At 40.4% G+C, this 13,922-nt stretch overlaps 1 protein-coding gene across 1 annotated transcript in view; it reads right to left on the bottom strand.

The window, feature by feature from the left end:
• Positions 1–452: 452 nt before the first annotated feature.
• The window catches only part of DDX10 (DEAD-box helicase 10), a 332,788-nt gene continuing 319,318 nt past the window's right edge, over positions 453–13,922 (bottom strand). Inside the window, exon 18 of the mRNA XM_039520516.1 lies at positions 453–1,085. Within this exon, the coding sequence (XP_039376450.1) occupies positions 899–1,085 (187 nt within the window). The 3' untranslated portion in view covers positions 453–898. The remainder of the gene's footprint in view (positions 1,086–13,922) is intronic.

The raw sequence follows: 13,922 nt of genomic DNA, 5'->3' as shown, positions 1-13,922 counted from the left end.
CTAGAATTTTCTGCCTTCTGTCCTGCCTTCTTTCGTGGACCTGGAAGGATCTCAGAGAAGACCGCTTGTACATTCTACAGTAAACTTGGATCTACCATCTGTGAGACATCCCAGACTCCATGTCATTAATTCAGATATGAACCACCACAGGTGGACCCTGGCCCATCAACTTCAGAAGCCTACCCAATCTTAGAATAACATCTCATGTCTTAGGAAGACAGTACATTGTCCCCTTGTCTGTCTGGCCCTGGCAGAATTTTCTCTTTTTTTTTGATTGTAAGTATAATGGAAATGCGAACTGGCTGGAAAGGTTTAATTGTTTTCATGGGGAAGCTAAAGAGATATACATATTATTTATTTCAAAAACATCAGGAGCTTTTAAATAAATGTGTATTACATACAGTAAAAACAAATCTGCATTTCATTTAATAAGTCATATCTACTGTTCACCATTTGAGCTTGGAAAAAGATTTATTCTTTAATAGTTTTAATCCACTTTATATTCTGAGATTACAAACCTGCCAAAAATCAAGAAAAATTCAGACTGGAGCACACTAAGCTTTTGTTATGAAGCAAGCTTACATTTTACAAAAAAGATACAACAAATACTTCAAACCTGGAGCTTTTCAATTATAAATGTGCTACTGACAAAATGTCATCAGAGGATTTAGATTGGAAAATTGTTTTGGAAATCTTTATAATCCCAAAACCAACCATCCTGAATATATGCCATGGAAAAGAATAACCTACTATCTGATCTGAGGCAAGTCCATTGTTCATGAAACTCATTTATCAATGTCTGCAGATACCCATCTGCCCTAATGCCAGATTGATTTTGTGCACACTTCTGACATAAGAGCAAAGATGACCTAGAAGAAAAAAAACCGGGGGAAAATAATTATCTCTGACTGTTGAGCAGATGTAGTACAAGCTCTTCATCCTCTGCCAGAGAAAGCCCTGTATCTAATGGCACAAAAGAGTCCTCGTCGCTAAGTTTAGCCTTTTTCCTTCTCAGTGGCGATTCTTCTGCTGCATTATTGCTGCTCTTGCTTCTTTTCCTTGTTCCGATCTTCTCCTCAAGCTCACTGCAGAAACAAATCAATTACTCTTTTTAACAACTGTGGTAATCAATATCATCATGCAATCAAACAATTCATTTTAAACAAGGCAAATTTATGGCCAGATAAGAGGCAAACATAAAATTACTATTCAGAAGAGGATAGCAATGGAATTAAATGAACTGAATGTCTAAATTAGAATCCCTTTCACATAGAAGTGAATGTTTTGTTGTTTATTTAGTAGTTAATTGGTTAAAATATATCAAGAAATCAATACTGGCTTTATACAATACTTGTTGCATTCTGTAGTGCTAGAAAACTTGGAAAAGTTGATTTAGTGATATGTCAGTTGACCTAGACAACAGTCACAATGTTAGAATTGTCATCCAGAGCAGAATCCAAACTTTCTCAACATTCCAGAGTGTGGCTACAGGGGTGATTTGGGCCCATCTCATGTGTGGCCCATTTGATGTTTTTAAAACATTTCCCCTAGAAGTAAATCATTGGAAACTACTACATAGGTCTTTGCCATGAGAGGAATAGAGATATTCAGCAACAGGATTTTTCAGCCACTTTAAATGTGAGTTATAATGGCATTTCCTGGGCAGGATTTTATACTAATGGGGCTCAGAAACTGTGTTCTTTATAACAACTGAGAACAATTATTTATACTCAGAGCAATCAGGAGGAAAGTGCAGCACCGTCTCCAGAGAAGTGGGGGCAACAGCAACACATTTAATATTAGGGTTGGAAATAATGATTAAAAAACCACAGAAAATATGGAGAAGATGAACTTGAAAATAAAATGGCTTTGTGCAGCTCACATAGTTTTTCCTCCAAGGATCATCTATGTCTTCAAACAACCACAGTCTACTTCAGAGATTTGCATGCACAATATTACATTAAGGACCTCCAAAATGTAAGCACATTTCAGCTCAATACAAGAAACAAACATCTCTCTTGTGTTTCACGTTTCCCCAAATGCTCCTGACAAAAGCACAGCTTTTATTGTGAACCATTGGGTACGATACTCCTTACTTTTTTCCTAATCCTCTCTGAGCTAATGAAAGTCAGCACATGGGGTTTCTACGTGATGCACCAAGAACAAATGCATGAGTCTAAAATAGTCTCAGGGAAGCCATTGGGTTCTAACAGGTCAATATGCCACACACCATTTCAAAATGCCAGTAAATATAGATGGCCCTATTGCTTTAAAACACTTGCTATCCAAACCATCAACATGCATACATGTAACTGGATTTGTTTCTAAATTATTGTTAAAATTAGAGTTGGTTGAAATGCTGCTGAAACTTTTATTTTTAAGAAAAATTGTTTTCATGAAATACTTTCATTTTGGTAGAAATGTTCCAGTTTTTCAATGAAATACCAAACCAGAAAACAATTGGCTTTGGAAAATGATTTTCTGTTACAACGTTTGGTTTTTAAAACTAAAACATGATTTTTTTAAAAACTAAAATGTTTTTTTATAAAATACATTTAATGGGAAATTTTCCAAATTAAAAAAAAAATTAAAGTCTTGAAACAACAATTGGCATTTTTTGGCCAGCTCGGTTAAAATACCCAATAATATTAAATGCAAACTGTACATTAACTCGGTGGTGACAAAGCAAGAACCGCACCAGGAAACTCAAGGTAAGGATGACACACGCCTTACTTCTTTCCCCTCCCTCACACAGTTGAGCATTGCTATTGCAGCTCACAAAGTATATAATTATTGCATGCAGCGCCCCGTGCAATGTCCAGTCACTTTGAGAACTATTAAGATCCGAATGTTTGCGTTAACTGAGATTTCTTTCCTCTGCTGCTACTAATGTATGACATAAATTCCAAATATTAAAGACAAGTTCAAGAAGGAAAGTAATAAACATGCATACAGCCTTTCCAGCAAGATTTAAAGCTGCAAAACCCAAGCTTTACCTAATTTTTCTGCTTTTTATGTATCCACGTTGACTTCAAATGGTTCTCTTACAACTGTACTTCAGAAGAACTATTTCACACTGTGCATAATTTCCTTATTAAACCCCAAGTTTAGATGCTCACCCTCCTCTCCCAACCTTTAAAAAGCCCCAGCTCCTTCTAGAAGAGTCCTGGACCCCGGGGAAATGGTCTTGCCTGTCCATCCTTCCCTTCTTCTCTGCCAAACCGGGAGTCAGCATCAGGGACTCCAGGACCCAGCTGCCTGACACCCAAACACATGGGTAGTCACCAGTGACATCAGCAACTTCAGCAAAGGCTTTTTAAAAGCCTCAGCTCCCGTTGTACTAGGGCCACATGGAGCTATATAAACAAAGGTAGACCTGGTCCATTCCCCAAAGAGTTTATAATCTAAGACTCATGCTGGTAGATGAATATTGTTAGCTGCAACCAGGAGATAGTAGAGTTAGTGTCCCTGCGACATGGGTAACTAGGGTGTGGGACAGCAGGAGTCCCACAGAGAAACCCAAGGAACAGACAAGCTTGCGGAGAAAGCTTAGGCAGAGGAGTTTTATGCTTGCTGACATTATGTGAGCCCAACCCCAGGACAGATGTAGACCTGGAGCACATATAATATTGACTGCTGTGTTCAGAGGAGGGTAGAGCTCATCCAACTTACACCTCTCTTTACTCTTCCTTTTACTTATCTGCAGCCCACCACATTTTGCCAGACTTCCTCCAGTTTTCATCTCCCTGCTCTGTCCAAACTCTCCCATCCTCAGCTCCTCTACTGCCTGCCTTGCTACCATAATATTAGTGCTGTACACCTCCTCCCAACAAAATCAGGTGAACACATTTCACTCAGTTTCTAAATTATTATGAATCATGTAAAGAGGGAAAGTCTTATGCACTTACTGAGACCAGCCAGAGGAGCACATAACCTATCTGGGTTACCACACACTCTGTAACTCTTGTCTTCCTTTCTCCTGTCCCTGTTTTTCTTCACACTTCTATCTTATCTAAATTAAGATAAAAGCTCTGGGGGGCAGGACCACATCTTTTCTATGTTCTGTGAACCATCCATCACACTTGGGCCCTAGGTAAGAGCTTGTCTATACAGTCAGTGTGTGGCAAGCCAGGTGCAAATCTGCAGTGCTCTAGCCTGCTGTGTGCTAACTGGACCCTGCGACTGTGCACTAAAAGTCCCATAGTGCACTTGGATGTACGGCTGTTTGAAACCGCAGTATGTCAACGCATACTATGCAATGTTTAGTGCATGGTAGCAAGGTCCGCACAGCCAGTAAGTGTGTGGTAGGCTAGAGGGCTGTACATTTACATACTGACCCGCCACACACAGACTCTGGGTGGAAAAACTCCAAGTTACATGTCAAAAACCAACCAACCCAACCCTATGGGTTAAAGCAACATTAAGATGCAAGATCAAGCAATCAAAAGTTAGGAAATACCAGAATTAAGGTTGTCCAGGCAATCGTAATTCAGCCCCCTTGTGTGTATGTATTATAATACAGTCTTTAATAGCTTGATTGCATACCACTTTTTCCAGCCAGTCCACAACTTACTCCCTCAGCTCCTATTCCCAGTCTCCTTGCCCAGCAAGTCCCGTCTCACCTACCCCAACTCCCAGTCTTGTTCTCCTCCCCCCGACACCAGCCTCTCCGGCTTCTCATATGTCCATCCAAGGCTCCTTGCCCCAATCTACTCCCCAGACTCCGTAGGTCTAGCTCTTGTCCCTGCAACATTTGAATCCGTCAGTTTTCTCCTCCTCACTACATGGGACAGGACACACAATATATTTTCCCCTATCTTTGTTCTCAAACACCTGCATTGTTTTGGCTGAAAATTTCCAATATACTTCAGCCTGAGGAACACAGGCGAATTGGCTAAAAGTTGTCCAAGTTATAAGCAGTTGAGAATGGGGTCTTATAATGGGAAACATCAGGCAACCTGATCATGCAATGTTCCCAGCATAGTGCTCACTGCAGAAAAAAGACTCTTAGAAAACATTGTTAACCATCTGGGAAAATGAACAAGTCAAAGATTTTTGTGTACACTTAGTTGACATTTTGCCATTATTCAGTTTTAGTGCAGTTTGGCACGAACACTGTACTGTAGATCACATACGCTATTTTAAAGGTTATTTAGGGAATTAAGTGTTTCCTAGTGATGCAGCAATTCCAAGGGTTGCTTCATTAGAAACAATGTTTACTTTAAGTAACTCCCAATAATCAGTGCACACCTGTACCAACACTGCGCAAAAATATGAGGCTCGGTTGCATTTTAGACTCTTTGGATAAGGAATTTCCAAATCAGACATACGTGGATTGGCAGTAACAAAATTTGGACTCAGATTTTCAGCCCAATCTTAACTTTTTCGGAAGTGCAACAAATTGCAGGCACATTAAAATGCTTACATTATAAACCTTCCAGAAACAGGGTTTACAATTAAAATGACAGCTCAAAATATGACTACAGTGGCACAGCCAAACACCACCAGAACACAGGTCCCGCTGGAAAAAGATCAGCATTACAATATGTTCTTCCTTTTTCTAACTTAGTATAAAGAATGACAAAGTTTCTATCTTGCTGCCTGTCTTGCCTTCGTTGTGTGGAGATTGCAGGTGTGTGATCCATATGTCTGCCTACCTGTTCTGTTCTTGTAAAAAGGACAAGAATAGACACTGCAGATGTCAACCTCTGCCTACTCATTAAAATGAAAAAAGGAGACGGGGGGTGGGAGGGGAGAGAAACACATGACACAAACACGTGTATCCATATGCTATGCGATCAAAGAACCTTACATTTCTTCTGCCTGCCCAATAGAGAATGAAAGGAGTTAAACAATATTGCAGCTTTCACGTTAGATTTTTTTTTTCAGAATTACAACATTTTAAAAAAAAATGTTTAGATCTATTGTGATTTTGGGTCTGTCAACCTTGCAGGTGTCCCTTTAAGCTGTTTGCTATTGATACTTAGTTTATAACTTCTTGGGGGCAAGGATCTTGTCCTATTTCTCCATGCAGCCCTTAGTATACTTTGGGTGCTATACAAACACTAAACAACATACGTTGACAGTATATGTACTTATTCTAATGTCAATTGCAAAAGTTTTCCAAGGAACCTATTGTACGGTTAGCAGAGTTTATGGGAATTCATTTAAAAAAGAGTAAGACTAAAAGCCTAATTAAATAAAAACAATCTTAGCTGCTTTGTCTATTATTTTCAGCACTTGAATAGGCTTTGAAACCTCAGCTGCATTCATAATTGACTGATAGTGGATCTAGGATGCTAGTTCAAAACAATCTTAGTAATTAAAACAAAGAAGAAATAATACAATTAAGAAGCAGCTGGCTTATAATAAATACAAAAAAACCGCCACCTCAGACTGGAGATGGAGACACCATCGGAGTGGGGGTCCTGCAAGAATCAGTTCTGGATGCAGTTCTATTCAATGTCTTAATCAATGATTTAGATAATGGCATAGAGAGTACATTTATAAAGTTTGCAGACGATATCAAGCTGGGAGGGGTTGCAGGTGCTTTGAAAGATAGGATTAAAATTCAAAATGATCTGGACAAACTGGAGAAATGGTCTGAAGTAAATAGAATGAAATTCAATAAGGACAAATGCAAAGTACTCCACTTAGGAAGGAGCAATCAGTTGTACACATACAAAATGGGAAATGACTGCCTAGGAAGGAGTACTACAGAAAGGGACCTGTGGGTCATAGTGGACCACAAGCTAAATATGAGTCAACAGTGTAACACTGTTGCAAAAATATCAGACATCATTCTGGGATGTATTAGCAGGAGCGTTGTAAGCAAGACACGAGAAGTAATTCTTCTGCTCTACTCCGCGCTGATTAGGCCTCAACTGGAGTACTGTGTCCAGTTCTGGGCGCCACATTTCAGGAAGGATGTGGACAAACTGGAGAGAGTCCAGAGAAGAGCAATAAAAATGATTAAAGGTCTAAAAGAACATGACCTGTGAGGGAAGGTTGAAAAAAAATGGGGTTTGTTTAGTCTGGAAAAGAAAAGACTAAGAAGGGACATGATAACAGTTTTCAAGTATTTAAAGGTTGTTACAAGGAGGAGGGAGAAAAATTGTTTTTCTTAACCTCTGAGGACAGGACAAGAAGCAATGGGCTTAAATTGCAGCAAGGGAGGTTTAAGGTTGGTCATTAGGAAAAACTTCCTAACTGTCAGGGTGGTTAAGCACTGGAATAAATTGCCAGGGAGGTTGTGGAATCTCCATCCTTGGGGATTTTTAAGAGCAGGTTAGACAAACACCTGATTCTATGATTAGACCTAGATCTTGTTACCTAGAAAACTTAACTGTATAACACATTTTAAACGGAACTGTAAGTTTTCCAGTCTCTGTATAATCCAAAACACCAAAACAAGGCTTTTCACCAAAAGCTTTGTGAGAAGGTTATTCTTGAGTCAAACTGTTTCTTATAGTTACTGAAGAGGCATGTTGCTAAGTTAATGGAACATGTTGCAAAAAAAAAAAAAAAAAAAGTACGTGCATTTCAACAGCCAATATGTTCGGCTATTAACTCCAGTCATGATAGAGCAGAAGTGGGCAAACTACGGTCCGTGGACCACATCTGCTTGTCCCCGGCCCCTCCCCAGCTGTCCCCCTCCCCTGCAGCCACGCCGCCGCGCAGGCAGTGCTCTGGGCGGCAGGTTTGCGCGCTCCTGCCGAGCAGTGCGGCAGAGTGTCTGGCTCCGGCCGGGCAGCGCGGCTGCCAGACATGCTGCTCTGAGCGGCATGGTAAGTGGGCAGGGGCCGGGGGATGGGATAAGGGGCGGAGGGTCCTGGAGGGCAGTCAGGGGACGGGGGGATTGGATAGGCGTGAGGTCCTGGGGAGCCTGTCAAGGGGTGGGGGTGTGGATAGGAGTCAGAGCAGTCAGAGGACTGGGAGCAGGGGGGTTGGATGGGTGGGGGGGCAGTCAGGGGACGGGAAGTGGGACAGGTTGGATGGGGCCAGGCTGTTTGGGGGGGCGCAGCCTTCCCTACCCAGCCCTCCATACAGCTTTGCAACCCCAACGTGGCCCTCGGGCCAAAAAGTTTGCCCACCCCTGTGATAGAGAGTAGGTGTGGTGAAAGGTAGATGAACAAGGAGGGAATCTAACATGGGAAGCAACTTGGGATGGGGTCATGAAGAAGCATAGAGATGCTTCTGAGAGAAATGGATGCAGAGAACCTCAAAACGGGTATTTTTAGTGCAGGAATATTGAAAATCATGGAACGAAGTAAGGTGATCTATTCAGTAAATGGCACGACTCATAAGGAAGAACACTCAGGCCAATATCCCTTTATAACATTTGGAGAGTGGCACGTACAGCTGGATTGCAGTCTTCCTTTGTGCTATCCGGTACAGTTTAGCTCTTTACTGCTGCAGCAGCCTGAATTATCCACACAGATTCATGTAGCCTGATGGCCTAATTTACTCTGAGTGGCTATATCTGCATGGGCAGCAAGGTAGTAACAGCAGATTTCAGCGACGTGCACAATAATTCCTGTGGGCCCCCATTTATACCCATGTTAACCCAAACACAACAAAACGGGTGTTTTCATTTTATATATCACTTTTGCTGCACATGCATAATCACACATCTTATAAATACATCTTTGATAAATACTAGCACAGGAGACTGGAATCCAAGAAGGTGGGATTCTAATTCTGATGGTAATTCACTGTGCAATCTTGGGCAAGTAACGTTCTGCATCTCAGTTTAACCACCTATAAAATGGAGGAAACTGCTACTTACTTCCCAAAGATGTTATGGGGGGATAGCTACAAGAAATGACTTGATTTTTTTGATTGCTAGCAATTAACTTCTTCAGGCTTCTAAGTATGTCTTGTCAACTCAAAGTCTGTATTCTTTAGATTGTAACGGCTTTGAGGAGGGACTGTTTGAAACAGGGGCGGCTCTATGTTTTTTGCCGCCCCAAGCACGGCAGTCAGGCAGTCTTTGGCGGTGTTTCTGCGGGTGATCTGCCGGTCCCCGCGCCTTTGGCACCCGCCACCAAATTTTCACCGAAGCCGCGGGACCGTCGGACCTCCTGCAGGCATGCTGCTGAAGACTGTCTGATTGCTGCCCTCACAGCGACTGGCACACTGCCCCCCCCCCCCCCCCGCGGCTTGCCGCCCCAGGCATGCGCTTGCTGTGCTGGTGCCTGGAGCCGCCCCTGGTTTGAAATAAAAGCCCATGTGCAGCTTCAAGCACATTGTCATTACTTAAATAATAATGTTTATATGATGCTTTGAGAGCCTCAGATAGAAGCCTCTATTGTACGTATTTACATTTGCTATAATATTTCTTGCCCATGTAAACACAATGCAGCCAACAAGTTGCTGTGTAATTCCAGCATGTTTGACAGTTCAACTTTCCTAAAGAAACTTTCAGTTAATAATGAATGAATCTGCACATAAAAAATAATTTAGAATATTTAAGAATAATGTATCCCTTAAGTATTGGCATTTTGCTAATCAAACATGTTGTGCCACAAACTTTCTTCCATATAATAAATTTTAATTTACAAGGTGATGGCAACAATTCTAATGAAGATTAATTACTGCAGTCCCTTCCATACAGCCCAGTGCAGCTTCTTTCCAACTTACTGTCAGAATGCTACAGCATATAGCAATGATAATGAAAATATATTGTGTTGTGTTATTCTCTTTACTGGCCATTACACTGATGTAAATCAAAACTGTTCTAAAACTAGATTTACAAAAATAACTGAAGAAAAAGAGAAGATTAATCTACTTGTATTTCATTATAAATGTAATGGCACTGAAACCAAAAGGATGCGTCCGTTCTAAAGTAGAATTACTATAGTCTGGAAGAAGAAAAAAATAAAATGGAGAACACAGAACAAAACAAGCTGTTAAATGTTTCTCTCCATTATACTGGAAGTATTAAAGAGGATTTGATGGTGGAGATAACTCTGGGCAGCCCACTGTGCTCTAACCTCTACGCTGACTGTGCCCGCAATCTCTCCCTTCTTAATACCTGAACCAATTCACTTTTTGTACTTCTTAGGTTACTTGTTCTGCTTGTTGCCTTAGGTGCTGCTGTTCGTTTAGTTTATTAAGTACTTTATGTGCAATTAAATTCACTCTAAGTTTCCTAATGACCCAGCCTTTTTGTGTTTCTCCTTTTGTATTTGTATTTAGTAGTTCATTCAAATAGCCTTGGTAGGGTGGTTATATCCCCAAAGTACTTGCTTTAATTTAAAAAAATAAATCTCCAAGGCCCCCAGAGGCTTCCATACTTTGCATGAACAACTTACTCAGACATTCTATATTTAATTCTTCTTTTCTTGCATTACTAAGTTTCCCCTCACTTTATGCATTATTCAAAAATTTTACAATTTTATCCACTATTGGCCTTACATGGAGGCAGGGTTTAGTGGCCATGAGAGTACTGAAATAGGAATCAGAAGATCTGGGTTCTACACCCAATAGTTTCCCTTTGTAAGTCACAACCTCCATTCCAGTTTCCCTATCTGTTAAATGGGGAGAATGAGTGTTGCAAGTATTCATTCATTCATGTTTGTAAAGAATTTCTAGTTCCTCAGAAGGAAGGTACTATACAATGAATTTTAAGTCTTACAGTATTAGCAGCATTATTTTCAAAGACCTATGAAAATAAAACTTGAAATAAGTATTTGCAATGAAAGTTGATAGGACACTACATACTGCCTGTGCTTCCAATCTATTTATATCACTGTGAATTATATTACCCTTTCTTGGGCATTGGCTGTTTTTCCTACCCTGTTTGGTATGAACTACAAATGTCAACAACTTACTGCCCAGTGTGTTTAAAATTTTTCCATAAAATGGATCCATCCTACCTCTGACATTCAAACACATTTACTCCTTATCTGCTTAGTCTGACACCAGGCTTCAAATCTTGGTCTCCTCTCCATATTTTTAAACCGTGCAGTGCCATCTGTTTCAGATGCTCCTTGTATCTCCCGTTGAGACACCAAGTCAGTTAATATTTTAATCTTACTATAAAACCATATGTCCTTCTTTCACTTACAGTTGATTCAGGTATTGTGTGGCTCTCTTGTTTAGGTACACTTCCAGTTTCACATGCTTAAGGGCCAGAAGGACCCATTATGATCATCTAGTCTGATCTCCTTGATAACAAAGGCCATAGAATTTCACTAAGATTCTTTCATCAAGCCCATATCTTTGGGTTGAGCTAGAGTTTATCTTTTAGAAATTCATCAATTTTGATTTAATGATTTCAACTAATGGAAAATCCACCTTGTTTCTAGCTAGAAAGAGATTGTTCCAATGATTAACTACCTTCTTGATTAAACAAAACAAATCCACCCCTTATTTCTAGTCTGAATTTATCTTGCTTCAGATTCCAACCACTGGATCTTTTTGTGCCTTTGTCTACTAAATTAGATAGCTTTCTACTAACAAAAATCTTCTCCCCGAGTAGCTATTTCTAAATCATAATTAAGTCACTTCTTAACCTTCTCTAGGATAGACTTAATGCACTGATAATTAGTCTCTCACTAGAAGGCATGTTTTCCAGACCTTACATCAGCGTTGTACCTCTTTTTTGAATCCCTTCCAATTTTTCAACTTCTTTTTTAAAGGAACGGGACTTAATATTTGAATATTGGCCTTACTAATGCAGCGGTAATAGCATCTCAATAAAGGGATGTTCCAAAGTAAATTCACTACAAGTAAGTCACTTACTTGGGCCCTGAGTCATGACTTCCTATGACCCCTTGAGCTGGTTGGGAAGTTTTCAACAAAACAGTTTTGTGCTAGAAAATGCTGATTTGTCAAAACTGGAACTTTTTGCGGGGAAATAGTCAGTTCAGTTAAACTTTCAACAGAAAGATTTTTTCAGATCCAGGATGGCATTTCTGGATCATTACCAGATAGAGAAAGAGACCCACCTGAGAATAGCAAGTAGCTTGTTAGTGGGGGCACCTAGGATGTGGGAGACCCAGGTTCAATGCCCCATTGTGACTTATTTGGAGCAGGGATTTGAATCCAGGTCTCCCGCATCCCATTATTGATTATACAAAGAAGAACAGTTCCAACAGGAAAGACTGCAGGTGATTCACTTTAGAATAGTTAATAGCCAGGTGGTTATGGCACTCACCTGGGATGTGTGAAACTGATTTTAAAGAGCTTTTCTGACCATAGTCATACTAAGTTCTTTCCTCCAGAATATCACAGGAACATCTCTTAGATGGAACAACATGGCTTGAAGGCAAGTTAGACCATAAGAAAAGATATTGCAGACTAATCAAGAACAGTACAAAACCTAGTGGGTCAACAGAATCGCTCACAGCATCCTGATTTAATGTGTTAAAGGAGGAGGAAGAAATGGCAACTTCACTTGTCATTGACATAGCAAACAGAGCTATACATAACAGCAGCACTAAATGGTGACCTCTATGAGCACAGCTGTCAGCTCATGGCAGACCACAGGACTGACTACAGTAAAAATGACACAGCTAATGATTTTACAGCAAATATAATTTATTCATCCCATTTCCCCCTCTCCCAATTCCGAGATCTATTCCACTTTGACCTACCTAGGAGCTAACATAAAGATGAATAGTCCTACATATTAAAGATTAACAGAATGTAACAACAAGTCCAATCACAACTTTGTTCTAGCTCACATTTTTATTGAAAAAGATTGAGGGATTAAAAATATTAGAAATTCAATTTAACTGCGCAATGAATATCTAGGATATCTAGCTGCTTCTTTTCTGCCCTATTCAACCAACTGCAAATTTTTTACTTCATTAACAATTCACATTAAGATAGCCTTAAACCAAACATGATGAATGTTGCTAGATATACAAAAATTAATCGTATATTACATGCTTGAAGTAATTAATTACTAATTTGGTAGAAGTGTAGTTAGAAGGATATTTTATTCAAAAGCAAATTATCTAGTATATTGTACAACTCCCCCTCTCGCGTCCCGGTGAAAGAAATGTTGGGGAAAGAAAAGATTAATACCTTTCTTGACTTCAAAACCATGGACAGATGATCCATCTTTGAAGACAGTTGTAGGATGAAGCCTTATGCTTTGAATATTAGCCATTTCAGCTGGATAGTTTTCCTTTAAAGCTAGCAGGAGTTGCTGCAGCCTCATTTGTGTTGCCATAATGGACCCTCCTTTGCCCTTCCCCTTTGTTACTGACACCAAGGTTTCTTCCCTGCTCTCTTTCTCTAATCACTTGCAGAACCCCCCTTGCCTCATCAAGGCCTCTCAATGACCTCCTCAGAACCAAGTCTCAGGCCCCCAACTCCAATCTTGATGGGTTAGTTGCTTTAATACTGTCCATTCAGAGACTCCTTGAAATCTTGTTCTTCCTTGGATTGTATGGCTCTGGCTTCCCCAGGTTCTACTCCTACCTATCAGCATCTACCTATCAGCATCTCCTTAGTGGGTCATCCCTGCCCTCTTCTTCCCTCCTATTCTTTATGGAATACCACAGAGCTTCACCCACGGCTCATTTCTTTCTTTCTCTTACGCATACACTGGGTGATTTTTGCCACTCACCTGGCTTCAATTCCCATCTTTACACCGCTGACTCTTAAATCTATCTGTTCACTCCTGACCTCTCTCTCAATCTAATCCTTAACCTTGGCTTCTCTCTCTGATCTCTCTTTCTGGATGTCTCACAACCAGCTAAAACTTAAACATGGCCAAAACTGAATGCTCTCATAGGAACATAAGAACAGCCACACTGGGTCAGACAAATGGTCCATCCAGCCTAGTATCTTGTCCTCCTATAGTGACCAATGCCAGGTGATTCAGAAGGAATGAACAGAACAGGCAATGATCCTCTGTCATCCAGTCCCAGCTTCTCGCAGTCAAAGATTTAGGGACACCCAGA

This window comes from Mauremys reevesii, linkage group 1 (assembly GCF_016161935.1).
Source record: "Mauremys reevesii isolate NIE-2019 linkage group 1, ASM1616193v1, whole genome shotgun sequence".
Lineage (NCBI taxonomy): Eukaryota > Metazoa > Chordata > Testudines > Geoemydidae > Mauremys > Mauremys reevesii.
Note: the sequence above shows the minus strand (reverse complement) of the source record. Positions and strands in the feature narration are given on the sequence as shown.